General features: G+C 41.8%; 2 protein-coding genes across 2 annotated transcripts; one reads left to right on the top strand and one right to left on the bottom strand.

The window, feature by feature from the left end:
- Positions 1–828: 828 nt before the first annotated feature.
- Positions 829–12,541, top strand: dpysl2a (dihydropyrimidinase like 2a). Its single transcript, XM_008280837.1, has 14 exons — positions 829–1,167; positions 5,548–5,636; positions 6,455–6,639; positions 6,781–6,945; positions 7,260–7,321; positions 7,464–7,544; positions 7,629–7,697; positions 7,817–7,937; positions 8,024–8,180; positions 8,425–8,566; positions 8,698–8,868; positions 9,222–9,401; positions 10,331–10,520; positions 10,602–12,541. Exons 1-14 carry the CDS (start codon positions 1,126–1,128, stop codon positions 10,691–10,693), a joined length of 1,746 nt encoding a protein of 581 aa, XP_008279059.1. The 5' UTR covers positions 829–1,125; the 3' UTR covers positions 10,694–12,541.
- Positions 12,542–16,579: 4,038 nt separating this feature from the next.
- On the bottom strand, positions 16,580–23,544 carry adra1aa (adrenoceptor alpha 1Aa). The gene is made up of 2 exons (XM_008280851.1): positions 22,647–23,544; positions 16,580–17,133 (listed from the first exon to the last, which is right to left on the bottom strand). The coding sequence occupies exons 1-2, from the start codon at positions 23,542–23,544 to the stop codon at positions 16,580–16,582; spliced, it is 1,452 nt and encodes a 483-aa protein (XP_008279073.1).
- Positions 23,545–27,362: the final 3,818 nt, after the last annotated feature.

The raw sequence follows: 27,362 nt of genomic DNA, 5'->3' as shown, positions 1-27,362 counted from the left end.
GACTGATTAATTGCTTGGGCAGTTGTGTTGTCACTTATTTCAACCTGACTGAAAATACACTACTTGTTCATAGGCAGGGCAAGATCTGGTTTAGGTGAAGCATTATTTTGAGATTTATTCCATCAGTGTATTGACCTCACAGGATCTAATCGCATTGGAAATATAACATTAAAGTGTACCATTGCTCACAGTGGTATAAGTATATAATATTTAATTATTTCCTGAGAAAATTACAAAAGCTGCAATTTATTATGCAGGGTTAAAACTGTTGTGTCAATGGTTTAACAATTTCACGGCATCCTCCTTGTGTGATAATTAAACTTTAGATAGCATCTCAAGTTCTCAGTGCTTAGTCATGTTTTAAGTAAATCACAGAGCTTAATTTAAAAACAAAGTATGAAAATAATAATGCAAACCACATTGTAATTGGGATTCCAGCAATAGATTTAGCAATTAAACGTTTTTTTATCCACACTAGGAACAACTACAAAAGCAAGGTATTTCACACATTGTGAACCCAGGACAAAACTGTTCCCCTGGTATTTCACAGACTTGCCAGATTATTTCATGAAATGTCTATTTGTATAAACTGATCCCCTTCAAGAAGTAGGGATTGATGTTTTGAGAAAATGTTAATAACTGTAATCACTTCATTCCTAATAGCCTGTTGAGGTCTCTGTCCCCCGCTGATGTGACTCAGTCTGTTAAACAGGTTGTGTGTAACCCATTTCTCCCCCAAACTGCTCCTCTCACATCAAAACAGAAACATGGAGCTGGAGCTGAGCAGGGCGGGGCAGTGCGCATGCTCGGTACCTCTTTGTGGCCCTTCTCTTCTTGGTGCTTGTCTGGTCTTCAGGGACCCTATCCAGCAGCAAATCCGAGGGTAGGACTGCTAGGCAAAGGTGCAACTTCTCATTTTAAGTTATTTGTCAGGCTGCACTGTGCAAACTCCACTTGCTAGCGACAGTGATTTCCAGAGACAGGCACAGTTTCACTCTGGGCGTCGACTGGCCACCAAGCAGGAGCATCCATTCATCCTTTCATTGGCAGCTGAGGTTTTCCAGTCTAGCTAGCTTAGTGTTAGCCGAGAGGCAGGGGGAAGCTGTGTCAGAGGGATCTCCAAAAATGTCCGGTTACCAAGGAAAGAAGAACATCCCACGAATTACAGTGAGTATTGCTTCATTACATCGTGTCTGTCCTTCGGTGGTGGTGTTTTTGAACGAGCCCGAGGATTAGCTAGCCAGCGCTTAGCAGCCGTCTCCATTCATTTGCAGTGACAGTAGCAGAGCAGCGTCAGCTACACAGACCGAGAGCCTGGGATGAACAATGATAACCAGGCAGTGGATTTGCAGCCAAGCTCTTTGACAGTTGCTCAGTTGGAGCTTAGGTCGTGTTATTTGTCTGTGATGAACTCTCAGGGCAGCTCTTTGCTCCTTTAGCTGCCATTATTAGCTCCACTCCTACAAGCATCCTCAGCTTGCAGGGTGTAGTTAACAGGCTTATGCACAGGTTTCTTCACTGTCATCACCTCATCTTTCATCCTTTAGCATCTACTTTGTGTGCCCTCTTCAGTTCTCTCTATATGTATTGTTTGTTTGTTGAAGAGTCATAAGAATGCAACCCTGTTTCTATAAAATAGTACTGCCAGTGTTGATTTGCTGATATAATGCCTGTTTTGTGCCATGGTGCATTCTTTGTGCCAGAAAGCACAGTATTAAGGCAGTACAGTAGGGATGCTGTGATAGTCAAAGAAGTAAAACCTCTTTTGTAAAGTAGGTCAGTTGACAGCACCCATCCAAACCCCGTGCTTTCATCGTGCAGCTGCTGGAAGCAGAGCGTGGAAGCACATCGGCAGCAAATGCTTTAAGTTTGATTATTTAATCATGCCAAACTGTCTTGTGCACTAAGAGCCAGACTGTGTTGCGTACAGATAGTTGTCTAGGTGGCTGTCAGGTCTGTCACAGGTCAAGCCAGGGTTGTAAACATACAGCCCTGGCATCCCAGATGCAGCATGCAGACAGCAGCTACTCTGCAGCAGGAAGACCTCCAGGCCTTCACAAGATAGGTTCTCTCTGCAGAGCTTTCAACAAAATATCAAGGTTAGCCAGTGAATTATGGGTGAAGCAATATGATAGAAGAAAAAATATAATGTTAATGATACACGTATGATCATGTTGTAGGTAATCTAGTGCTGGTACCAGTCAGGTTGACACTCCAACATAGAAACAGCGTACAGTACAGCTGTGGATACATTCTGTATCCACAGCTGTACTGTATCCACCCTCTTACACTGGGATTGTGAATGTTTTTCATATGCCTAAGAATCACTCAAAATACAATCTGACTGATAGCGTTATTATTTTTAAAGAATTTTCCAGAGATATCAAGATAATATCATAATAATGAATTGTTTTAGTCATTATAATTGCATAGTTAAAATCTGATATTTCAATAGCCCTATTTTAAATAAATAAATTTGTTCAAATCAGTATAAAGATGCAGGCAAAAAATTGATTAATGTTTAGTCAGTTAAAACGTCTGTAATGACCAGTCTTCTCTGTCTTTCTTTTTATTGCTGAATTTATTTAGCTGCTGATAACGTGATGTTATTCACTGACATTTCTGTTCTTGGATACTCAAGAAAAATATGTAGATATGGTTGCTTTTCTATGATGGAGTCATTGAAACATGTATCTTTATCAGAAAATATAAGTCACAGTTTTGGTGCTTGCATAAATTTATTATTGGCCTTTTGAAGCTATGGCGGGGCTGCAGGGTGGCTCAGTGGTTAGCACCGTCGCCTCGCCGCTAGAAGATCCCCGGTTCGCGTCCCAGTTAGGATGCCCGGGATCTTTCTGTGTGGAGTTTGCATGTTCTCCCCGTGCAGCGTGGGTTCTCTCGTGGTTCTTCGGCTTCCTCCCACAGTCCAAAAACATGTTGAGGTTAATTGGTGATTGTAAACTGTCTGTATGTGAGTGTGCTTGGTTGTCTGTCTCTAAGTGTTGCCATGTGATAGACTGGTGACCTGTCCAGGGTGTCCCCTGCCTTCACCCTGAGTCAGCTGAGATAGGCTCCAGCCCCCCGTGACCCTAGTGAGGATTAAGCGGTGTATAGATAATGGATGGATGGATGAAGATATGACAAAATCTGCTGGGTCGATGAAATTGGTGTCGTCCAATTACATTTGCTGACTTTCTGACAGGGACTTATTTCTTCAGCTCAGACCGTAAAGTCAGGACTTCTGTTAAGACCAGTCTAAAACCCTAATTCTAGCCTGATTTGGCCATTTCTGTACAACTTTTGTTGTGTTTGGGGTTGTTGTCTCATTGGAACACCTGACTGCATCCCAGACCCAACCTTCTGGCTGATAATTTTGGGTTTCCCTGAAGAATGTGGAGGTAATACTTCTTCGTCATTATCCCATTTACTTTGTGTAAAGCATCAGTTCCACTGACAGCAAAACAACCCCAGAGCACAATAGTGTCACCACCATGCTTTTGACGGTAGGTTTGGTGTTGTTTGGGTTCAAGGCCTCACCTTCTCTCTTGCAAACATATTTGTGGTCATTGTGGCCAAATAGCAAAATTTATGTTTTATCTGACAGTAGAACTTTATTCCAGAAGGCATTTTCTTTGTTCAGGGCTGCAAGGTGGCTCGGTGGTTAGCACCGTGGCCTCGCTGCAAGAAGGTCACCAGTTCGCGTCCCGGTGAGGACACCTGGGATCCTTCTGCGTGGAGTTGTTCTCCCCGTGCAGCGTGGGGTCTCTCGTGGTTCTTCGGCTTCCTCCCACACAGTCCAAAAACATGTTGAGGTTAATTGGTGATTCTAAATTGTCCGTAGGTGTGAATGTGAGTGTTCTTGGTTGTCTGTCTCTAAGTGTAGCCCTGTGATGGATTGGTGACTTGTCCAGGGTGTCCCCTGCCTTCGCCCTGAGTTGGCTGGGATAGGCTCCAGCCCCCCCGTGACCCTAGTGAGGATTAAACGGTGTATAGATGATGGATGGATGGATGGATTTTCTTTGTTCATGTGATCAGTAGTAAACTTGGGTCAAGCTTTAAGGTGGCGTTTCTGGAGAAAGATCTTCCTTCTTGCATGGTAGCCTCTCAGCTCATGGTGATGTAAAACACACCTGACTGTGGACAATTGTGTTCCAGCCGCTTCTAATTCATTGCAGACCTGCTTTTCGGTTATCCTTGGTTGACTCTTGACCATCCTGACCAATTGTCTCTCAGCAGAAGGTGATGGCTCGTGTGTTCTTTCTGACCATGGCAGTGACACAGCTGCACCATGCTCTTTAAACTTCTTATACAGTTGTTTGCACAGTTGATTTTGGAAGCTGTAAATTCTTAAGAATGGTTCCAAGTGACTTTCCTGATTGTTCAAGTGAATGATTTGCTTTTTCAGGTCTTTGCTGAGCTCCTATTCTTAAATGGGTCCTATTAAAACAGGTTCAGAGAAGTCAGCAGCTGTAGTCAATCATAATCACTCACGAGAAGTTAAGAGGTCACAAAGAAAGAAGATTAACACATCTTTCTATACTCCAAAGCGCATAATTCAAGTTGTATGTGTATTTTTGACCCAGCCGATATTGTCATACTTCCTGAAGACAAATAATAAACAAGAACTAAGCTCAAAATTGTTTTCGGTGACAAAGTTTCACGGGTTTCAATGATTCTGTTGTAGAAAATTCAGAGTTATAGGAGTGATTGGAAACTCAAGACCGTCATGATATTCATTTTAATTTGTTTGGGACTCTACAGTCATTTTTGCACAATTTACCCATTTTGAGTTTAGGCTAAAGTACTTGACAACCTCAGCGTGCCGGTCACTGACCATTTGTGCTCAGACAGAACATAGGTCACACGATCCACTTATACGAGCATAATGGCTTTGGAGAGCATGTCAATAAAGCCATGACTTCAGTGCCTAATGCATTCCTGTTGCCCGTGCCCACTCACTCTAGACATTAAAAACCGAGTGTTTCCTGCTGTGAGGTTTGCAGTAAACCACTTTTGTCTTCATTAGCTTCCCTTGCTGTCCTCAGAGACCCTGGAAAGCCTGTAGGAGAAGTAGGCCAGCCTAGCACGAACTCCTTTCATCTCATTCAGGTGGAGTTAATTGTGCCACTCAAGAGTCTATGCTCTGATTTGAGGTTTTCGATCAAGAACTGCTTGCTCTCTTCAAATGATGTGTCTGTTATGTGTGAATAAATCATGGAGAACGATCCTAATCATCGTTTACATGGGAGGAACATTGATTTGGATCGATGTGCGGTTTGTGTGAGAGATGTTGTAACCATTAGCTATTTCACAACCTCAGCAACGTTCTTTCTACATTAACAAAAGGCTGGAAAACTGGAAAATGCCCTAAGCTCAATAAATCAGTGAAGTTGGGCCAAGGTTCTTTTCTAGTGTTTTTAATTATGGAATAGCCTGTTGATTACTTGCAATTAAAATACATGCTTTTTTTTTGCTCTTTCACTTTGCTCAACATTAGATTATTTTATGGATTATGGGTGATTTAAATGGCCGTCTCCTGCTTTTCAGAGTGACCGTCTCCTCATCAAAGGAGCAAAGATAGTCAACGATGATCAGTCATTCTTGGCTGATATCTACATGGAGGATGGAGTCATCAAGTAAGTCCTTGCGGATCAAAAGTGTTGCTTTTTTGACGTTTTGCTAGAGCAACTCCTAGGTTGTATAAAAAGAAGATGACAAAAGAGAAAAGTATGTAGTTATATCTGCAAGAAGGCCACCACAGATGTCACCTTCATTATTGGTGTCTATGTCTCAGTCCAAATTAAAATCCAGTCGGATTTTAAACCTGCCTGGGCAGAACTAAAATTTAGATTTTGCCTAGACCAAATTAAAATCCTTCTGATATCATAATGAGATTATAATCCTGCCTGGGTAAATTTTAAATCTGCCTAGGCAGAATTAAAATTTTGATTTTGCCTAGACCAAATTAAAATCATTCATATATATATGTGTGTGTGTGTGTGTGTGTGTGTGTGTGTGTGTGTGTGTGTGTGTGTGTGTGTAATATTTGTACCAGTCTTGTGTGACTGTTAAACATGACAAACGATCTATCACACCTCTTCATATGTATTTGAATAAAAATGTTGGTTTGACCCTTTGATGGTTACAGCATTGAAGAATGTGAGGTTCACACACATGGTGAAGTGTGGAGATTATAGATTTAAAACTTGCCCATGCAGGATTACAATCGTCATTATGATGTAAGAAGGATTTTAATTTGGTCTAGACGAAATCTAAATTTTTATTCTGCCCAGGCCGTTTTAAAATCTGCCTCGACCAAATCAAAATTTTAATCTTGCCTAGGCAGATTTTAAATCAGCCTGGATTTTAATTTGGACTGTGAAATCTATATTGCTTCAGTTTTATCAGCTGTCTTTCATTCATTTGTATATATTTGTGTTTTTGTGTCTGCAAGGCAAATCGGAGACAACCTCATTGTTCCCGGTGGAGTTAAGATCATAGAGGCTCATGGAAGAATGGTGATGCCGGGGGGCATTGATGTGCACACCCGATTCCAGATGCCTGATCGAGGCATGGTGGCAGCAGATGACTTCTATCAGGGCACCCGGGCGGCCCTGGCTGGGGGGACGACCATGATCAGTACGTGCTACATCGGATAGATTCCCCTATGTGTTTTCAGCCAACGAGCCACATCGCAAATGTGCATGCCGTCAAGCGCGTGATTTAATTTGCAGATTGCCTGTGCACATGAAATCCAACCTGCTTGTTTGTGTTGTGCAGTTGACCATGTGGTGCCGGAGCCTGGCGCCAGCCTGGTTGCTGCTTTCAAACAGTGGAGAGAGTGGGCTGATAGCAAGTCCTGTTGTGACTACTCCCTGCACGTGGACATCACCGAGTGGAACAAAGGCACTCAGGAGGAGATGGAAATGTTAGTGAAGGATCACGGTATGTAGTCCACATTGTCAACTGATGTCTCCACATGTATTTTAAAATCTCACATTTATCTGGCACTTTTACCGGCACAGTGGATTGTTGCCGTTTCCCTGCTGTTGTGAAAAGTGTTTCTCTGACTGTGCATGAGGACAAATCAACCCCCATTCACTGAAAGGCAAAAACAGTAACTTAGCAGTAACTCAATATTTGTGCTTTGTAATTTTTACCCTTTTAATTTTACTTTTCTCCTTCGCTCTGGGTTTTCCCTCTTTTGCTCTCTTTATTCCACCTTTGGCTGTTTTCTCTCATAAGTTTTCTATCTTCAGGTGTCAACTCTTTCCTGGTCTATTTGGCTTATAAGGATGTTTTCCAACTTTCTGACTGTCAGGTATGCTCGGCTTGTGGTCAGTATTAGTGGGATCTCTGCTGAGTCGTCTGTCACAGCATATGTTTTCTAGGCTGTTAGATGTTCTTGGCGTAGATGACTGAGCGCCCTACAAGCTGAACCAGCGTGTGTCGTGTTCTTTCAGATCTACGAGGTGTTCAGTGTCATCAGAGATCTCGGGGCCATTGCACAGGTGCATGCTGAGAATGGAGACATCATTGCAGAGGTAACAGAACCACTGATAGTTGAGTATCAGCTGTAAGAGGTTGTTTTGATTGTTGATTATAATGTTCTTGTGTGGACGTTGCAGGAGCAGCGACGTATTCTAGAGCTGGGGATCACTGGCCCTGAAGGTCACGTGCTTAGCCGTCCAGAGGAGGTAAGACTGATAATGTACTGTTTTACAATAAAAAGCGAGAAGACCTTTAATCCAGAATACAGTACAGAAGAGAAAAGGGGGCGTGTCTGACATTTGCGTGCGTGTATCACTATCTGCAGGTGGAGGCCGAGGCAGTAAATCGCTCTGTCACCATAGCTAATCAGACCAACTGTCCCCTCTACATCACCAAGGTGATGAGCAAGAGTGCTGCCGATGTCATTGCTCTCGCTAGAAAAAGGGGTAAGAGAGGAAACTTTGAGCTTTTTTTTTTTTTTTGCCACTACACTGAAAACTTTGCACTGACATCATCCTGTCTGCTCCTCTAGGTGCTGTGGTTTACGGAGAGCCCATATCTGCCAGCTTGGGCACAGATGGTACCCATTACTGGAGTAAGAACTGGGCAAAGGCAGCAGCCTTTGTCACCTCTCCACCGCTCAGCCCTGATCCCACCACCCCTGACTACCTCAGCTCTCTGTTGTCATGGTAGGTGCGCTGAGCCAGGACCTAAAGATAGCTGGAACACAGCGACATGATCTGTGCTGCATTTTATTATTACTCAGCTACACCTCTTCTTCTAACCACATTCATTAAGAGTGTAGGAAGGGAACGTTTACGTGCATGCACTTAAAGCAAAGATAATGAATGTAGCTAATAAATGCCGTTTTCTGCAGAGTAACTGATCAAAGATGACACAGATCGTAATTGTCTTGCTTTCTTTCTAATCTAGTGGAGACTTGCAGGTGACTGGTAGTGCTCACTGCACTTTCCAGACTTCTCAGCGTGCAGTAGGCAAAGATAACTTCACCCTAATTCCAGAGGGCACCAACGGCACTGAGGAGAGGATGTCCCTAATCTGGGACAAGTGTGTGGTGAGCTTTATACGACCCACTTCTCACACATTCCAAAAATTCCGAATGTGACGCAATTTAGAGCAAACTACACTGTAAACTTTTGTATGTATTTAACTGCTAGTATGTAATTTGTTGTCGTTTGCCTGAAGGTGACTGGTAAGATGGATGAAAACCAGTTTGTGGCGGTGACCAGCACAAACGCAGCCAAGATCTTCAACCTATACCCCCGCAAAGGCCGCATCGCTGTGGGGTCTGATGCTGACCTCGTGTTGTGGGACCCAGATATCACTAAGATCATCTCAGCTAAGAGCCACAATCTGGTCAGACGGTTACTTAGATTGTTCTTAATCCACAATGTTCTTTATGTGTTTTATGCATATTGAGACCTAATCCTCGAGAATATGTGAGATGGGATGCAATGTCTGTTACGTACTAAGCTTGTTCTGTTAAGAAGGAACGTACAGGGGATGTTAAAGATTAGCACACTTTAGCTATGTAGGAACAGAATAACAAAGAATCCAAGTAAAAATGAGCTTTTATTATATAGTTGACAGTGCAAACATTTACTAAAATGATGAAAGTGAAGCGAGCCAGGAGACACGTTAGCATCCTGAAAACCACACTACATCAACCCTTGCAGTGTTTTACCTGATTGAAGTTGTTTATCTCACAGGCTGTGGAGTATAACATCTTTGAGGGGACAGAAGTGCGCGGAGGTCCTCTTGTGGTGATCAGCCAGGGCAAGATTGTGTTGGAAGAGGGCAGCCTTCACACCACGGAGGGCTGCGGCCGCTACATCAACCATAAACCCTTCCCGGACTACGTGTACAAGAGGATAAAGGCTCGCAGCAGGGTGAGACCTAGCTGAAAGCAGTTGCACCTCTGAGCAGGCTCATTCATCCAGCTGTTGAGAAACTTAAAAGTGGGGTAGGCAGTTTTGGGCATCACTTGGCAAATATTCCACACTCACCTTTTGTAGTTCAAGTGTTCTGAGAGGGGAATAGACTTCTGCACCTCTTCTTGGGTCAGTTGTCAAGATTTTCTGTCAAGCCAATCACAGGGTGAGTGGGGTTTGAATCTCAACTATAAATTTATAACCTGACTTTCTCTACTTAGTTGTAGTTGTTTTTCAGATCTCTGCCTACTGCACCTTTAGTTCTTCTATTAGAGATACCTGGTGAACTATATGAGGTGTGCCAGAAAAGTTTCAAGACTGGTGTCACGAAAGATATATTTCAAATCCAAACTACAAACTACAAGTTTTCCCCTTTGCAGTAATCCCCCTGGAGTCTAACACACTTTCCCAGACTTCTCTGCCACGCTGCCATGAACTCCTGGAAGGATTCTTCCGAGATCCTCCGCAGCTCTGTCATCACAACCATCTTGATGTTGTCCATGTCTTCAAAAATGGTCCCCTTGATGACCCCCTTGAGATTGAGGAAGAGGAAAGAAATCCCACGGAGCCAGGTGGGGTGAGTAGGGAGGTTGCTCCAGCACAGCGATGTTCTTCTCAGCCAGGAACTGTCAGATGCTCAGGGTATTGTGAGCAGGCGCGTTGTCATGGTGAAGCAGCCACGACTTGTCCTGCCACAACTCTCGCCTCTTCTTGCGCACTGAACGAAGTAAACGCTGCAGGATCTCTTTGTAGACGTGCTGGTTGATCATCTGAAGGGGAAAACTTGGAGTTTGGGTTTGAAATCTGTCTTTTGTGACACCAGTCCTGGAACTTTTCTGACACACCTCGTACAGCTTGTGGCCTAATGAACCGTCCTGTGCGTTTAGCTCACAGAGCTGCGAGGAGTCCCCAGGGGCCAGTACGATGGACCGGTGTGTGAGGTGGCTGTGACTCCCAAGGTGATTTCCACAGTTTCCTCGGTGAAGACTTCACCTGCCAAGCAGCAGCAGCAGCAGCAACAGCAAGCCACTCACCAGCCGGTGCGCAACCTTCACCAGTCTGGCTTCAGTTTGTCTGGTGAGTGAAAACACACACTTCATTCCTGTTACTTGTCTTTTTTTCACATCTGTAACGGATATTGTATTTACATTTTTGCAGGTGCCCAAATTGACGACAACGTTCCTCGTCGCACCACTCAACGCATTGTGGCTCCCCCTGGTGGAAAAGCCAACATCACCAGCCTCGGCTAAGCTCTTTTCCCACCTGAGCGGGGAGCGGGGTGCAGGGCGACACGGGAGCAGAGACCACTCTTACCAATGTCACATCACATCTCTTATCTCATCATCTCTGACTTCTATCCTGCACTATGCTCCGTCCATTGTTACTCACACACTACCACCATGTCACCTCATGCAAAAAAAAAAAAAGAAGAAGAAAGCACTATTCCATTTTGTTTCATCTTTCCTGCCATATTCCAGTATCGAGGAAGGATCAAGTGAATTGAAGCAGCTTTTTGCTGTTTTTACGTCCAATTTGATTATCGATCGAATTCATTTGTTTACATTTTTTTTTTGTATAATTTTCGCTGTACACGTTTGAGTTGTTTCGTCGCGGAAAGTTGACAGAAAACTAGTCTTAAGAAGCAGTCATGTGCGGGCATTTTAGCAACAGCAGTTTACAATTTCTCTCCTCACGCTGTTCATTTCGCATACATTGGAATGTTTTGGTGGTCATGTTAGACTACCGCCTTTAGTTTGAAAGTAAAGCCACGATTGCCCGTTTCACACAGTAACAAAGCTGTTTCATTAATACATTGATGGTAGAAAATTTTCAAAACACTCATCATGACAGATTAAACTGTAGAATATTGTTTCTGACTCATAACTCCTTTTGATTTTACTTGAAGTTTGCAGTAATTTTCTTTAGGTTACATTCAGCTGAACAATTCACCTATGTCTTCCTTTTGTGGTATAGTTGCACTTTTATTTTGTTGTTTTTAACTTGATGTTTTGTGTTTCATCAGTCATTTCGGAAAGCGCTGACTGCACTGAAAGGATAAAAAAAAGGGTATTTTAGGGTTAAACCACTCATTCAACGTCACCCTGAAACTGGGGGGAGGAAACGTGAACCTTTTTCCCAACATTTCATCATTGTTTTTTTTCCCCTCATGTTTGTTGAAAGGTTGTCAGGGCAACAAGCTTCCAATAATCAGACCATTGTGTGTTATTAACACGCCGAAGAAGCTCGACGGGAGGTTTTTGCCGACGGCCTCTCCTAACCTGGTGCTATATGACCGTTGCTGTGTCCGTGCATTTGATCCACACAGCAGTCGCTTTGTAATAACAGCAGCCAGGGTAGAGTCACCATTAACCCAGTATTGACCGAATTTGTTTTGCACCCGTAACAATCCAAATGGTAAAACTGTATGTGAGCTTGCAACTTTTTTATTTGTACTGGATATGTCCGTATGTTTTAGGATATGTGTTGAATCGATCTACTTGCCTGCCTGTTCTGTAAGATATTGATAGCACACTGTATCTATGAAGGCTCTTTTAAAGAAGTGAAGCGAGGATTTTTTTGAGACCTGATGAAAAATGCTTCTGTATGTATATGAAACCCCCACACAGTGTGCTGATGATGTGTCCACTGTTCTCGGTGTTAGTGCTGTGAATGAATTACCAGATATATTGTTTTTTTGGTTTTTTTTTTCTCTCGCCGTGCCCCCTCTATTTGCCCAACATTGTCGACACTAAATTCACTCGGGGTAGTAACTGTATTCACCAGATCATGAACAGGTTGTCGGTCGCGGCAGCACTGCACGACCGCACTGGATTATTTCTTCCTCATTGCCTTGTCAAGTGTAGGTTTTGTATGCCGAGCTATAATGTGAAGTGATTTACATTTGGGGAACTTTCTTGGTAATGGTTATTGAGTTGTAACGTTGAGCACTGTCGTTTGCCCTCTTCCACCTAATGTGATGCTCTTGCTCATGTATGTTTTGTAGGATAAAAGAGTTTTGGGGGAATTCATTGGTCCTGTCAGCATTTGACCCTATGTGTTGACTTAAGTGGATTAAAATAATAAAAAATGAAACCTCTTGTACAGGTCTTTTTTTAAATAATACATAATAATAATAATAACAACAATAGTAATACATGAATAATTCAAACATGCCTAAATTTAAAGTCATTGATTATTGTCTTTGTATCAAAGTAGCAAGTTTAGAATTTTTTTTATTCATGAAAATAATCCTGTCATACTTTTCAAGGGCTTAGACGTAACTTTAACCGTTACTTTCTTACAGATCTAAAAAGTTCCCACCTCTGTTTTACCTCACCCCTCTGCCAATCACTGCAGCTCAGCACACCAGCTCACTTGTGCTGCAGTTCAAACGCTGTACAACTCCACTACACAGTGATATATAAAAACACCATGCCAACATGTTAGATATCATGAAATTCTTTATCCTTTAGTTTCCTGATAATTTCCCAGGAAAGTGATAGTTTTTATGGGGGATGTGTTCTGAGATTAGAAATAAGGGTGAGATTGAATTTGGAAGCTGATCTCAGAGAAAAGAGAAGAACAGAATTGAAGATGGGATCAATTCGTGTAGAGAGAGAGAGAAGGTGGGATGCTGAATGGACAACAGAAGGGTACGTTAAGAGAACAAGACAAAGAATATTGGATGAGCTCATCCAGTATATGGCTATTGTTAGTATACAAATGTATCAGTATTAACAATCCAATACTGCAGTAGTTAATTCTGTAACATACACTTTACTGCATTTCTCACTGACACAGTGTCTGGCTGTTTCAACTCTCCATTAAATTCAGATGACGATCACACTGAGAGAAACTGAGCACAGTTCAGTTGCACAACACGAGTCTAAAAATGGTGGGACACTGCTTGTTATGTATGTATGCATTTTCAAATTGCTGGACCAAATAGCACATTGAATTGCCAGTTGCAAAATGCATTGCCAGTTGAATACGGAGGCCGCAGCAGTATGAAATGCTGTTGATTAAGCTTTCGTTCGCAATTTTCATCAAAAATAATTCAAACAAAATTGATGGTTGCTTTTCCACTTTGTATGTTAAACTCTGCAAACTGCAAATTGCAAAATGCATTACCATTTGAAGAAAGTGGCCAAAAAAATTCCATAGTTGTGAGGTGATCTCCACTATAAAATGTGTGGTTTGCCTATTGTTGCTTCAGTTAGCTGTGTGTAGAATGATGTGTGTGCTGCTTTTCAACATTTGTCTGAAAGGTTAGCTTTGTTCAGTCAAGATACGTGCCTTCTTTCTTCACATCACGACTAATTTAAGCCAACATAAGCTGATGTGGAAACTTTAATCCTCCACACATACACTAAAAATATACTTTTTTGACATCTTGTGTCGGGTAGTTAAACTTTTTATTAAAAATATTGATTCGTGCATAAGACTGTTTAGTCAGGGAGGAAGAGTGAATGTAATTTCAAGACTTTATGCAGGGGTTCTTTATATAATACTGAGCTCATGAATACTTTTATTAACATTTCTCTAAGACATTTTTTTTCCTTGCGGGTATTTTGCATAATATTGTTACTTTCACTTTTACCATCAATCTTCTTTCCACGCTTGATTACAAGATTCTCTTTGTCACATAAGAATTTAATTGGAATCAGTTAATTAGAGGGATACCGATGGAGCATTGTCTCCAGTGTCTTTTTATAATTAGTGCCTAATTATGCAATGCTTTCCTGGAACCTCTTTAGGGATGTGCAGATATGTTTAAAAAAAAAAAGAAAGAGATTGGTAAATTAATGAAGTCATCTGAATCAAATTCATTTATTTATTTTGGAGCCAAATCACATCCCGGCAGCGGATGAAACAAATGCAGAGAGGCAGTGAGTCACTAGATGGAGGCACAGAGTCGTGGCACTCAGCTTCACTGCAGCGCCTCAGTGTACCAGCGCTTCAAACGCTTCACCCACAGGGATGCCTCCTGTAAAACGAAGTGAACGAGACAACTTCGACGTCACACTGAGTGCACACATCAACAAAAGTTCTGTGATTAGTTGGAGAGGAGCCCCCTGGCTGTTTGACAGTTGTCCAATTAGGACTTAGCATGATGAGCGCACTGATTAAACCGGAGAGGGGAATCCTATAATGTCAACATCTTCAACCCACTGATGAGAGCTTTAGAAAAGAAAAAAAAAAAAAAAAGCATCAGGAAGAGTTTACAAAGCTAAGCCCTCTTGGGGGGAAAGAGTACAAGCATGAGTCACCAGCAGCACTTGCTATGCGTTCACTGTAGTGAAACACAGAGTGCTATTATAGGACCACAGTCCCTCCCGGCATTGATCTGTCATGACCAAAGTATCATCCATATTAATAGAGACTGTAAGCAATAAATTTATTCCTCCTTAGAATCAATGATTGTGGGCTCTATGGTGTACATATATCAGAACAAATGCAATGAGAAAATATAGATTGTACACTTATCGATAAAATTTCACCATGAATGCATGAAATTAGGCCGCTGGATAAAAACAGGAGGGGTGCTGCTCCTCTTTTCCGCTCACTGTATCTGACTCTGGAGAGGCTCTGGAGATCTAATTATGGTATTCATTACAGCTATTGCATTTGGAAGATGATATATCTTTATATAGCAGTGCGCACAGGTATTTGCTGGCCACTACTTTCTGCAAAAAAAAGATAACAGAGGGAGGAATGAATTAGGTCATCTGTACCATCTGTAGTTTATTACAGGAGCTGCTGGTTTTCTTCCTAATGGCATCTGTGCAGACACGGTGTGATTTACAGGTTCACAGATGTACCAGCCAATGACAACGCGGACACGGACCTGTACTCACGCTGCACTGCCGGGTCCCTCCCTTGCGGGAAAGCTGTCGACTCCACTTCTACGACTGAACTTGACACAGAGAGGGGGAGATTGGCTTTAACGATGCCGACTGCATCGCTTCCTCCTCACACTGACATAAGAAGTGCATCTCGGCAGTACGGAGGGAGTAGCCGGGAGAAGATAAATCGATAGCGTTGGCAGAGGTTGTCCTCTTGCCCTTTGATGCCTCTGCGTAAACAGAGACACTTTGCAATCTTGAACTCACACTAAAAACTTCCCCTTTGCAATATAGCAAAAAGCATCCACACTGAAGAGAACTTGCAAAGGCAAAGTTAGAGACTGTGTGCTTCTGAGTGTGGACGATAACTTAAAAAGACAAAAACACAAGGAGTACAGCCTGAGAGAAGAATGTCTCAGACTGCGTATGACTTATCGTGACATCTCTAAATCTGGTGGATTTTTTAAGAAGCTTGGGGGCAGGTCAGGATTGAGGCCAGCAGCCACAAGGTCAGTTAAAATTCCACAGAAGTATATTAAGACATCCATCTGGCACCGCTCAGAGGTACATGAAATTGTGGGAATGTGATGAACTAGAAGTTTTGAGGGGCTTTATATTTAGTAAATCAGCCCAATTCAAGGAACAAAGCAAAGAAATAACAACAAAGGTCCAAAATGAATCCCTTGTTAGGAATATGTCATACAAATTTATTGTATGTGACACAGAAATACGCGAGGTCCCTTGGTTTTTTTTTTTTTCCAACTGTGTACACAGCAGTACACAAACAACATTTTCACTACAGGAACAGCAGTAGGCAAACTTTGGAGACAACAGGAGCACCGGCATTTTTCCAATGAGTGGTGATATCATGCAATATATAAAACCTTTATATTTATACTTTTTAAGCACATTTAAGCTGCTCTTCTGTGATATAAAATATGTAAACATTTAGAAACCTTTTGGTCCACTTCAGGGGAGTGCTTTCTGATCTTATCTCTGCACTTTTGTAAAATCTGACCCTTGACTTGTTTCCATCTCTCCAAAGCTGTACTCTGCAGTGTTTAGAGCTTAAAGCTATGAGCTTAAAGGGTAAAATATAGTGTTTATTATTTCAATCTTATATCAAAGAAAAGTAAAGATATCAAAGCTGAGATATTTAAAATTTAGATTTCAAAGCAGACACCATTTCATCACCGCTCATTCTTTGTGTTGGTTACAGAGCAAAAGGAAATATATTCTCATGTGACCTTGGAAGGGGAGTCATAACAAATGCATGAAGGATTACAGTGGTTATACAGGCTCTCCTTTTTCCGACAGGGACAGTTGGTGGATTTTAATGGTGGGAAGGTTTCCGATAGGAGGGGGCTGGACGCAGCTTGACTCCTGCGGGGGAGTTCCAGCGCTGAGGATGCAGCAGCAGGTCCGGTGGAAGCTTTTATTGCAGAGTTTAGCCACTTTAGCTCTGCTTGTTTCGGCTGGTCCAGATCCGCCAGTGGGACCCTCGGAGAAGGCCCTCCATTCCCTGCTGTCCCTAGAGGAAGGAGTTCTGGACAGGGCCATAGATGAGGAGGGGCTGAGTCGACTGGGAGGCCCCCTGCTGTCCAGGCTCAGAGTGAGGCCCTGGCTGTGACCTTGCGGTTGACTCTGACCTGCACTCAGATGATGGTGGTGGGGTCTGGGAGTCATTCTCAAACAGTGAACTCCGAGTAAACTCTGGAAAGCTTTCTTAAACTCCTGGTTGGAGCATGGGTAGATGATGGGGTTGATGCAGCTGTTGAAGTAGCCGAGCCAGAAGGCGATCTTGAAGACGGTGTCTGAAGGTCTGTAGGCAGGGAACATGGAACCTGTAGCGGCATCAGATACAAATATCAGTGGAAGAAACAACAAAATCCCAACTAAGATGTACAGTTTCAGACGGCATCTACAGCCCTGCTAACCCTTATAAGAGCATAATGCTGCTACAGACAAACACTGGTGGTTTGCCACCACAGTTTATCTGTACTAGTAACCTTCTGGTAACAAGTTTACCATTAGTGGTAAACATCCATCCGTTATCTATACACCACTTAATCCTCCCTAGGGTCGTGGGGGGCTGGAGTCTATCAGGGCGAAGGCAGGGGACACTCTGGGCAGGTCGCTAATGGCAAGGCTACACTTAGAGACAAACAAGCCCACTCACATCCACATCCAAGCACACTCACACCCCCTACGGACAATTCAGAATCACCAGTTAACCTCAGCATGTTTTTGGACTGTGGGAGGGAGCCAGAGAACCTGGGGAGAACCCTCGCTGCATAGAGAGAACATGCAAATTCCAAGCAGAAAGATCCCAGGCGTCCTAACCAGGGATCTTTTAAATGTAAGGCAACGATGCCAACTACTGAGCCACCATGCAAACATGTCAGTTTATATTAGTTTATGTTTGCCATAGTTAGCAAGCTGCCAATGATGGTTTCTGGCAGACAGTTGCAGTTAACCTTTGGCGATGTTGCCGCAATTTTGCAGCAAGGTCATATTTTCATATGCAAATTAGATCTATAGCAAATTTGCTGTAGACTTTTGTCTGACTTTGTGGAAAACCTTGCAGAAAAAATTGCCACAAATTGATGGGCTCCAGCCCCCCAGTGACTGTATAAAGTGTGTAAAGGTAATGGATTCATGGTAACTTTTAATAAAATTAGCCAAAGATCCACTGCAAGTTTGACACACTCAAGGCCAATTCAGGATTTCTGCATGACCAATGCATACCTTAAAAGCGGACAGCGGACAGCAGATCACGCATGCAGCTCTACTCATGTTACTCTTGGTAAGTGTCTGCTATGTAGACAGTCATATCGCCCCTCATATCGAACACAGAAAATGACACTGCGCTCCCTTGGGTGTTTTAGCAAGGCTGGTGGTGACCTTGCATTTTTCACAGGATGGCAGTTACATATTGGGCTTTACACTTCATCAGTGTGATAATTCCTGAGGTGTTCTGAGCACTGTAAGCAGCTATAGCAAAGGATTTCTGGAGAATTTAGAACTTTGTATGGTTTTGTTAACTGAAAGCGTGTACAAATTAAAGCAACCAAATCAGTTACAACTCTTGAAATCATAAATTTGAAAAGCTTTGATGATTCAAAACATCCTTGCGCAGGGATTCCTCATACTAAACATTTCTTTTAAGCACCATTTGCTTTCCTACATGTGTAAACAGGCCACAGAGGGATTTGTGCAGACCCTTGCAGACTTGGATGGATGATGATGAGGATGATGAGGATGAAAAAATGATTCAATCCCCATAGACCCCTATGGTAAGATGGCTGACTTTATATTAGAAATAAACATGTTTACAGCCTGGTACAAAAAAATATTTTGGTCTCTATGTATTTTGGTGTCTGTAGGGGAGGGTCTGTCCATCTTTATGTCCAGTCTATGACGCATCCTGGGAAGATATGTATCAAATTTCACAAGAGCCCATCCAATAGTTGTCAAGATATTTCACTTATGATGGCGCTAAATGAAAAGTCAGGGAACCACTGGGATATATCCTGTGGAAAGTATGATTGTCTGTAAAAATGCTTGGGCCAGTGCACCACATAGACGTGATGCTATTTCACTAATAAGAATGAGAGAAAGGCTAGCTGGGGACACCGGAGAAAAAAATCTGTGCATCCACAAAACCAATTGGACTCATCCTCTGGGTACAATTTCTGACAGCCCATCTACTAGTTATTGACTGAAGTGGCAAACTGACCAACACTGCCTCGAGCCATGCTGATAGCATAGCTAAAGGATACAGTTTTTAGAGTGCTGGTTACTTGTCCTGGTGTCTGTTTCATCAGAGGCTGTTTTTATACGCTGAGAGAATCCCATCATTGCACTTATTTATATCTACTTATGACACTTCATCGCTCACGCTTTCATCCAGTTTCCAATGAGTATTAAGTTCCCTACTTACTATCAAGGTTAAGGATTTTATTAAAATTGCTGTCATAAATGGTGCTTCTTTTGATTATAGAGAGCATTCATGGGAGAGACTGAGTGGGATCTTTAATGAAGAAGCAAACGTAATGCCTTAACGGGAAAATTACATGCAGGGCTGTTCACCGTAAGTGACTCTTCACATATTCAGCGGCTGCCAGTGAAACATTAAAATAATTAAATGGCTGACTTCTTGTGGGGATGCAATATATCAATCTAGCTACCGTCTATTTTCAGAAGTAGACAGGGAGAAGCTGTCTTGTGAAATGCTTTATTGGGGAAGCTGTTGCAGACGGTTAAACGTGAGCTTTGGAAAAATGAGACTGTGATATAGAGATGGATAGAAAAAAAAGAGAGGTGGAGGAGAGAGTTTGAGGGAAAATGATTTTGTGTCTGGCTGTACAGCTCATACATTTTATCCCCAGCTGTGCCAAAAGAACAATTCTATTATTGCTGTACCCCAGATAGATTCATTTCTTGAGCAAAAATAGGAGAGTATTGCAGCTGTTAGATAAATGTTTTGTTGTCTCAAATCAATGAAGCATCAGTGGGTGTGTAATTCCATTTTTTTTCGGTGTTACCTTCAATTAAACCACAACATATTTTGGCCTGAGAAAGTTACATGACCCCCTTCAAAAACTGTTGCATAACATGTGGTCGGTTTGCAACAAAGGCTGCTTGTCATAGTTGCTGAGCTACAAGGTTTTTACCAAACACTAACAAAATGTCAACTCTCTGAGAGACAAAAAGAAAGAACAGAGTGGAAGGGCATTTGTTGCGCAATTTACATCATTGAACCAATACAAGTGCTACCAACACAAAAATTAACTTTAGTGTCACAGCTATAAAAATATTTAAGAACCTAGAGCTGTTCAGTTAATGTGGAGGCAGCAATAATTGATTTTTGGCCACTTGGTGTGATTTTTAAAGTCACAAATTCAGAATCATATCATATCAATATCATATCAATATTTATATTATTAGTCATTATTATTTTGGCCATTGTAAATATGTACTGATAATCTGATATTGTGAGTGTCTGAATGAAAAGTTTTGTTTCGGACCATTTGATGAATCTAAGTAAAACATTCACTCTTCTTTTAACTCTCTCTTAGTTTTCACCGACTCCTGTGTATAATATCTCTTTACCTGCAAAATGCTAATTTATTCTTTTTTCACTAAAAATGTTTGGTGCTAAAACAAGAGAGATGAGATTGAACCAAACCTGATGCCTTGAAAAGTGAATATCTGTGGGTTTGTCAATTACTTCACCACCATTACCTGCCCATAGGGTAGCAACTTGTCGCCACAAGGCAGCCCTGTCCTGATATGTACTCTACTTTACTGTCAATTTTATTCAAAACGGGGGCATAATTCACTAAATCAACTTCATGTTATATTGAAGGAGACTTCAAACTAGCGACTGACACCATAAACCCATAAGGAAAATCTTTACTGCGGTGACAAATCAATTGAGAGGTAGGGTCATTCGATTGATTTCTATACAGTCAGACTTCTTTTTGCAACCAGGAGTCGCCCCCTGCTGGCCACGACAAAAAATGCAGGTTTAAAACACTTCCGCATTGACTTTATTTGCGAGATTGCATACATTTTTTTTTCATTCAGCCGACTGTCACTACAAGCAACACCTTTACGATTACACAGTTTTTTGACCCAGTTAAAAATGTTGTTGTGCAGCTATAAAGACAAACCAAACACCAGCTAAAACTCACAGCAAATCTTCTGCCATGACATCACTGTTACATACCAAACCCCACCTGAACTTGAAATTTTCAATGTGGATGGATGAGTGATGGTAAGAGCGAAACACAACAACGAGTCCAAGCTGGACTTGAACTGGAGAGATCCCAGTTTATGGTCAATATCTTGACATCTCATGCCACAGAGGTACCCTACAGAGCATCCTTTATATTAGCATGCTCTACACTTCCTAATAGCCCCTGACTTGTGAAATGTCAAGGACAGAGGAGGGCAAGTCATAAAGAACCCAGAGCCTGATAATTCACTTTTTTTTTTCTTCTACTTTTTAAAAAAAATCTTCAATGACAGAGTAGTGTTTACTCCAAAAAACAAAATAAGTCAATTATGAGGTACCCAGCTCTACATGTCAAACCTAGACTCCTGCTAGGTGATTCATTGCTAAGGCTATTATTGTACACAGACTGTGGCAGCGGCATACACAGCAACGCCAGTATTAGCAAGGGAGCATTGGTAAGGCTTTTCCTCATTTCCCAGTCAGGAAAGTGCTCAACCAAAGCAGCTATATTTACAAGCATGAGAGCATGGAATAAATAAAAACCCTGCTGATTTGTGAGGGCTTTGCAATATCTCATATCTACTTGGTTCAGATTTCACCCTCACATTCCCTCCATATTGACAACGGCACATATATAGTGCACACAAGGCTGGCAAGCTGCATGATTACTTTCCGTCAGGTTTGTCTTCATGAAGCTGGGGTGCTCTTGAAGGTAGCATCACATCAGGTCTGACACCAGTGTGATAGCTTTATCTGTCATAAAAGGACCAGCATTGTGATGAAGTGAGTCACAAGCACAAGCAAGAGACGTAGCAGGAGCAGAGAAATGGCTTGACATCTCATTCAAAGGTTTGAAATATATGTTGGTCCGAAATTCAGTGCTTTTGTTTACAGACAGGGGAGCACTGAAGGATGTCAGCCATCTGAAAGATTTATAGAGCCTATTTATAGAGCGTCTAGTGGCCGAGTCGAAGCATTTACTACGCTGCTCAAGAGGCCACAAGGCTTGTCCGAATGCTAGTAAATTCAATGTGTGTGCCCACAAAGGAGCAATTCAATTAACATGATCTAACTTTTTAATTTGCCAGCACTTAAAAGCCTGGCAGAGGAATAAATCGATGAATGGAACTGTAAAACTAAGTCATGCAGAAGTTAAATAGCTCTCTAAAAGTGGTCTGACTCGTGTGTAAATGTGGGTGATCAAATGTTTTTATCCTATACAGTCTTGTTGAATAACGATGGTAAAAGGCACATCATCGACTGTCTGTGCTTCTGGGAAATACTTTAATTTTCTTTGTTAAACAGAGTTCAAGGAAAATACTGCTCTCATATACATTTTTTTTTTCAAAATAAAGCCAGAGCCAGGACATTGTGAGCTCAACTTAACTTACAAACAAAATGGAAACAAGCCATCTGGACCTGTCCAGTGGTAGCCAACTCTTAAGCTAAGGGCCCTAAAAGGTTACAGCAGCCTGACAATAGTACAATTAGAACATTTTGAACAATTTTTTCCTGTTTTTTCAAATTGGTTGCTTTGCCCTGAAAAATAGTCTTAGACAATATCTGCCTTGTAAAATTAGGAATCAAGAGCAAGACAAACACAATTTTACTCACCAATGGGTAGCACCAGGAAAAAGGGCAGCCAGCACAACACAAAGCAGCCAACCACGATGCCCAAGGTCTTGGCAGCCTTCTTTTCTCGTGAGAACTTGAGCAGTCGCAGGGCGAAATGTGTGCGGCTGCGAAGGGCCTCATCCTCTGATACAGTCGTGTTGCCTCGGTGCATCCTGAGTATCACCTGCTCTGAATCGGACTTCTCCGTCTTTTGGCCCTCTTTCAGCCCTCGGCTCTCTCTGTGAGCGACCACGTACACTCGACAGTACATGACCAGTATGATGGCCAGAGGGACATAGAAGGAGCCCAAGGCAGAGAAGATGGCGTAGCCCGGCTCCTCTGTGATCTTGCAGATGGACTCGTCCTCTGGTGCTGGCTCTTTCCAACCAAACAAAGGTCCAATAGATATGATGATAGACAGCACCCACAGCAGCATCACTGCCAGCAGAGCTCTGCGTTTTGTCACTATAGCAGGGTAACGCAGAGGGTAACTGACTCCAATGTAACGGTCCACAGAGATCACACAGAGGCTCATGATGGAGGCCGTGCAGCAGAGCACGTCCACAGCTGCCCAAACATTACAAAAGACCCGTCCAAACACCCAACGATCCAGGATCTCAAAAATGGCAGAGAAAGGTAGTACAGTGGAGCTGAGCATCAAATCTGCCACTGCCAGATTAACTATAAAATAATGCGTTACCGTCCGCAGGTGTCGATGGCAAACAACCGAAAGGATTACCAGGATGTTTCCCACAATTCCAAACACGATGAAGACACCAAGCACCAGGCCCAGAACCACAGCCTTGACCACATTGAGCTCTGGGACTAACGCATGGCTGCAGTTGGAGCAGTTCTGTGTCAGAGGAGGTGGGGTCATATTGTCCATCACAGGAACCATCAGTTTCAATACTACGATGGTACTTAACACTGTCCTGTGCAGCAAAGGTATACTGAAACACGGACCTATTTAAGTTTACTGCAGAAAAGGGACATCAGGGCATTCTCATAAATGCCATTAGAGTAATGATCACATTAAGGCTGTCTTGTCAAAACATAATTTGAATGATGATGCCTCGAGCAAATGAGCCACTACACTGGCAATGCATCAAGGAAAATAAAACGACAAGATGCATGCAGAAACACTGAGAGAAAAGCATAATGTATGCAGATGAAATCTGCTGTGTTGAAATCAGGTAATCCATCTTGAAAATATTACTGATGTTAACAGTGTTATTATGCAGCTTGTGCAGAATAGTGTTAGAAATGCATTACATAGAAGTTAGACAGATGGGCATGTACCATCTAGGAAGACTTCACATGTTCTCTGAATCAAAATGTGCAGTTTGGGTCCAAAATTCAAGCCTTGTCGAGGCAATTTGGTTCGTGAGCAGTAGTCAACATCCAGACGTCCCTGTTCTCTGGTGAACGCAGGTGCATATTCAGCTGCAGCTTCAACACAGCGACAGCAGACAGCGACAATATCCAGAGCCTTTGAAAAGAGAGAAAGAAGAATTGAATTTGAGAGCACTGACACAGCCACTGCATACGGTAAATCACAAAAGCATTCATTATTGTTTTGTCCATTGTTTTTTTCAGTTTTTTTCTTTTCCATACCTCTGCTCAATCTATCAAGACTGTGGGTGAGAGATCATGTCTGAGCTGCAGTTGCTGTCAGATCAATCTGACCACAGTCTCTTACCTTGCTTATCGACTGATCGCAATGCGAGGTTGAAGGAATACAGAAAGCATCGGGACTGACCAGTGGCCTGTTTCACTGAATGGTCAGGGAAACATCACACAGCTAAACGTATGGACAGTATTGAGCCAACCCAGAATAGCTGCACTGTCAGCAGTGCAACAGCCTCATTCATGAGAGGTATCAGGTATTTTCTTGCCGCTTTGTTGCATTAATATGATCTTCAGTTGACCTATAGTACATCAAGATAAATCTGACCTTGCTCTTAATCCTTCCTTTAAATAAATCAATAATAGACTGTAACCTCTAAACCTGCTGGAGGTCAAAACAATACACACTGCTACGGTTGACACATTGACGTGTTTGTATTCAAGGGTAGTTACAGTTTCAGAATGGATTTAAATAACATTACATGATGGGATTGTGTAAACATAGCACGCTTCTTCAGGCATAGTTTGCAAGTGGACGCATTTTAGGTGTTTTTATTATATACACTGAAATGGTTCCAGTTAGGGTTAAGGTTAGGGCGAGGGCGTTATTTGTCAGGACGACATGGTGTGCAATGGCATGCAAATGCACAAAATAAGTTCCGATAACATGTGATGTGACTTAACGTGTCACTCATGTGCCTTTAATGACACAGTGTCATGGCTGTTTTAAAAGAACTGGTTGGTTGACATGTTGGGAAAATATCCTTATCCAATGTTTTTAGTTCATATTTAATGAAAATTAAAGTTAATTTCTGGTCTAATGACTATTTTTGGCTAGCTGTTCCCACTGCTTCAGTCTCTATGCTAAGCTAAGCTAATTGTATGCTGGTTCTTTTCTTCATAGTTAATGAATAGTTTTATTTCAGATTAAACAAAAACATAATAATTTTGTGAGTTAATTACTGAGCTTTAGAGGAGCTGATTGGTAGAAATTCAAAATAGTCCCCCCATCTGCTAAGTTAAGCTAACTGTTGTCTAGAATTAGCTCCATACAGTATTAAACATTTTAAATTCTCTGCGCTCATAAACATTAGTTCCTCTGCTCTTTTCAAAATGTCAGGTAAATGCACCAGTTTAAAGTCATTCTGACTTGTGAAAATATTAAATGAGCTGAGTTCAATTAACTTAACCTGAGAAAACAAGTTCAATAAACTAAAGGTATTAAGTTCAATCAACTAGTCACACAGATGGTGTTTACAGACTTACTTTTAATTTATATTTTCCAAGAGTTTCTTTTCCTTTTGACATAAAGAACTTACAGCCTCAGCAGTTTAAGCCATTTTTTACTGGAGAAAACAAAAACAACAATTTGTGAGGATGGGAGCAGTTACAGTGAGACAAATTATGAGTCTAGGGACAGAATTCAGTACTAACTTTTGTCATGGTTAACTTTTTTAAAAATGTTATGAAAGGAAACAATAACCACTTAGGTTAAGATACACTGCGAATTTTCACCACATTTTCTTAAAATACAACAAAACAGGAGGTTCTGCGTAGATACAGTGCATCCTGAGAAGTCTGCTTATATGCTTATTTTGTTTCTTATAAACTTAATTTGATTAGTTTAATGAACTTGCTGCTTTTCATTCACTCAACTAAGCATTTTAAGTCAAAATACCTCAAAATATAAGGATTCTTGTTTTATTTTTTTTAAGTGCCTTGAAATGAAAAATAATATTTTAAATTCAAGTAACTACAAACTAATAGAACAAATATAGCTATATTAAATAAACTAGAAAAGATAAGTTCCATCCATCCATCCATCCATCCATCATCTATACACCGCTTAATAGGGTCACGGGCGGCTGGAGTCTATCCCAGCTGACTTAGGGCGAAGGCAGGGGACATTCTGGACAGGTCACCAGTCTATCACAGGGCCACACTTAGAGACAGACAACCAAGAACACTCACAATCAGAAAAGATAAGTTGATTTGTCTGAATTAGTATATTATGTTTATACAGATGTGAGTGCAGTATCCATCCTGTCGTCTATCTCTGTCTCTCACAGGAAAAGGATAATTGGCATATTTCCCCAAATGTCAAACTATTCCCTTAACCTTTCTCAAAGAAGGAGGGTAATTAAAATGTTTTCAAATGTGGTTATGTATTTATATACAACGAGCAAAATGAGAACTTCAGTTGCCCAGTTCCGTTTCTTAGTTGTGCACTGATCCTCCAGCAGTGTTGATTTTGGCCTGAATTGCTCCCTCTGGCTTTGATGCATTAAATTAATTTCATCTTGAATGTTCTGTCTTCCAAACAATGCCTTAGTGCCACACGAACCCTCTCTAGTTTGACAGATGTGAAATTAATCTTGTCTGTGCAGATTAAATACATGTAGATTAGATGAGACGTGTGGCCATGTTGACGATGTTTGGATTTTGTTAAGCTGATTTATTTGAGACTAAATTAAAAGTTCATCCGAGTTGCCCTCTTTTCTACCAACTGCATTTACTCTCTGTCTATCTATCTATCTATCTATCTATCTATCTATCTATCTATCTATCTATCTATCTATCTATCTATCTATCTATCTATCCATCCTTGTGGAGGCATTACACTGTCCCCTCAAGCCTCCCCCCCCCTCTCCTCCATTGCTCCTCGCCAAACTATTAACCGCCAGCTGACCTTTTCCTCTGCGCCCCACAAACCCCTGCTTCACTGTAGACGCTCAGATGTTTAGCATGTTTCACTGATTTTTATGTCTCAGGTTAGCCCCAGCGCTGCCGGCATGGTGCGGCAAAGTCTGCAGTCACCACCTGAGAGCTTCTCCCACCCACTCAGGCAGAAGAAGGAGGCGGGTAATAATGCCTATAAGGTAATTATAAAAAGTAAGAGTTACATGTTTATCCACAGCAGCGGTGCGGGAGCTCATTACACCATCATCATTTTGCACTGTTGAAAAGATTAAGTTACCTCAGCTTAAAATATTAACTGTCCTTGCTGCATTAACACCGCTGCAATTGAGGAAATAAGCTTGATAGATTTACTGTAGGACTACCTCGCTGGTATCAATTCAGTCGTGATTT

This window comes from Stegastes partitus, unplaced genomic scaffold, assembly GCF_000690725.1.
Source record: "Stegastes partitus isolate 25-593 unplaced genomic scaffold, Stegastes_partitus-1.0.2 Scaffold211, whole genome shotgun sequence".
NCBI lineage: Eukaryota > Metazoa > Chordata > Actinopteri > Pomacentridae > Stegastes > Stegastes partitus.
Note: the sequence above shows the minus strand (reverse complement) of the source record. Positions and strands in the feature narration are given on the sequence as shown.

Bases quoted from the DNA above. Each gene is read 5' to 3' on its own strand.
- adra1aa (XM_008280851.1), bottom strand. From the start codon at position 23,544: ATGGTTCCTGTGATGGACAATATGACCCCACCTCCTCTGACACAGAAC. The intron at 17,134-22,646 runs GTGAGTAAAATT...ATGCCGCTACAG, and splicing joins TTTCCTGGTGCTACCCATTG to GTTCCATGTTCCCTGCCTAC.
- dpysl2a (XM_008280837.1), top strand. From the start codon at position 1,126: ATGTCCGGTTACCAAGGAAAGAAGAACATCCCACGAATTACA. The intron at 8,869-9,221 runs GTCAGACGGTTA...TTTATCTCACAG, and splicing joins CAGCTAAGAGCCACAATCTG to GCTGTGGAGTATAACATCTT. The intron at 9,402-10,330 runs GTGAGACCTAGC...CTGTGCGTTTAG, and splicing joins GGATAAAGGCTCGCAGCAGG to CTCACAGAGCTGCGAGGAGT.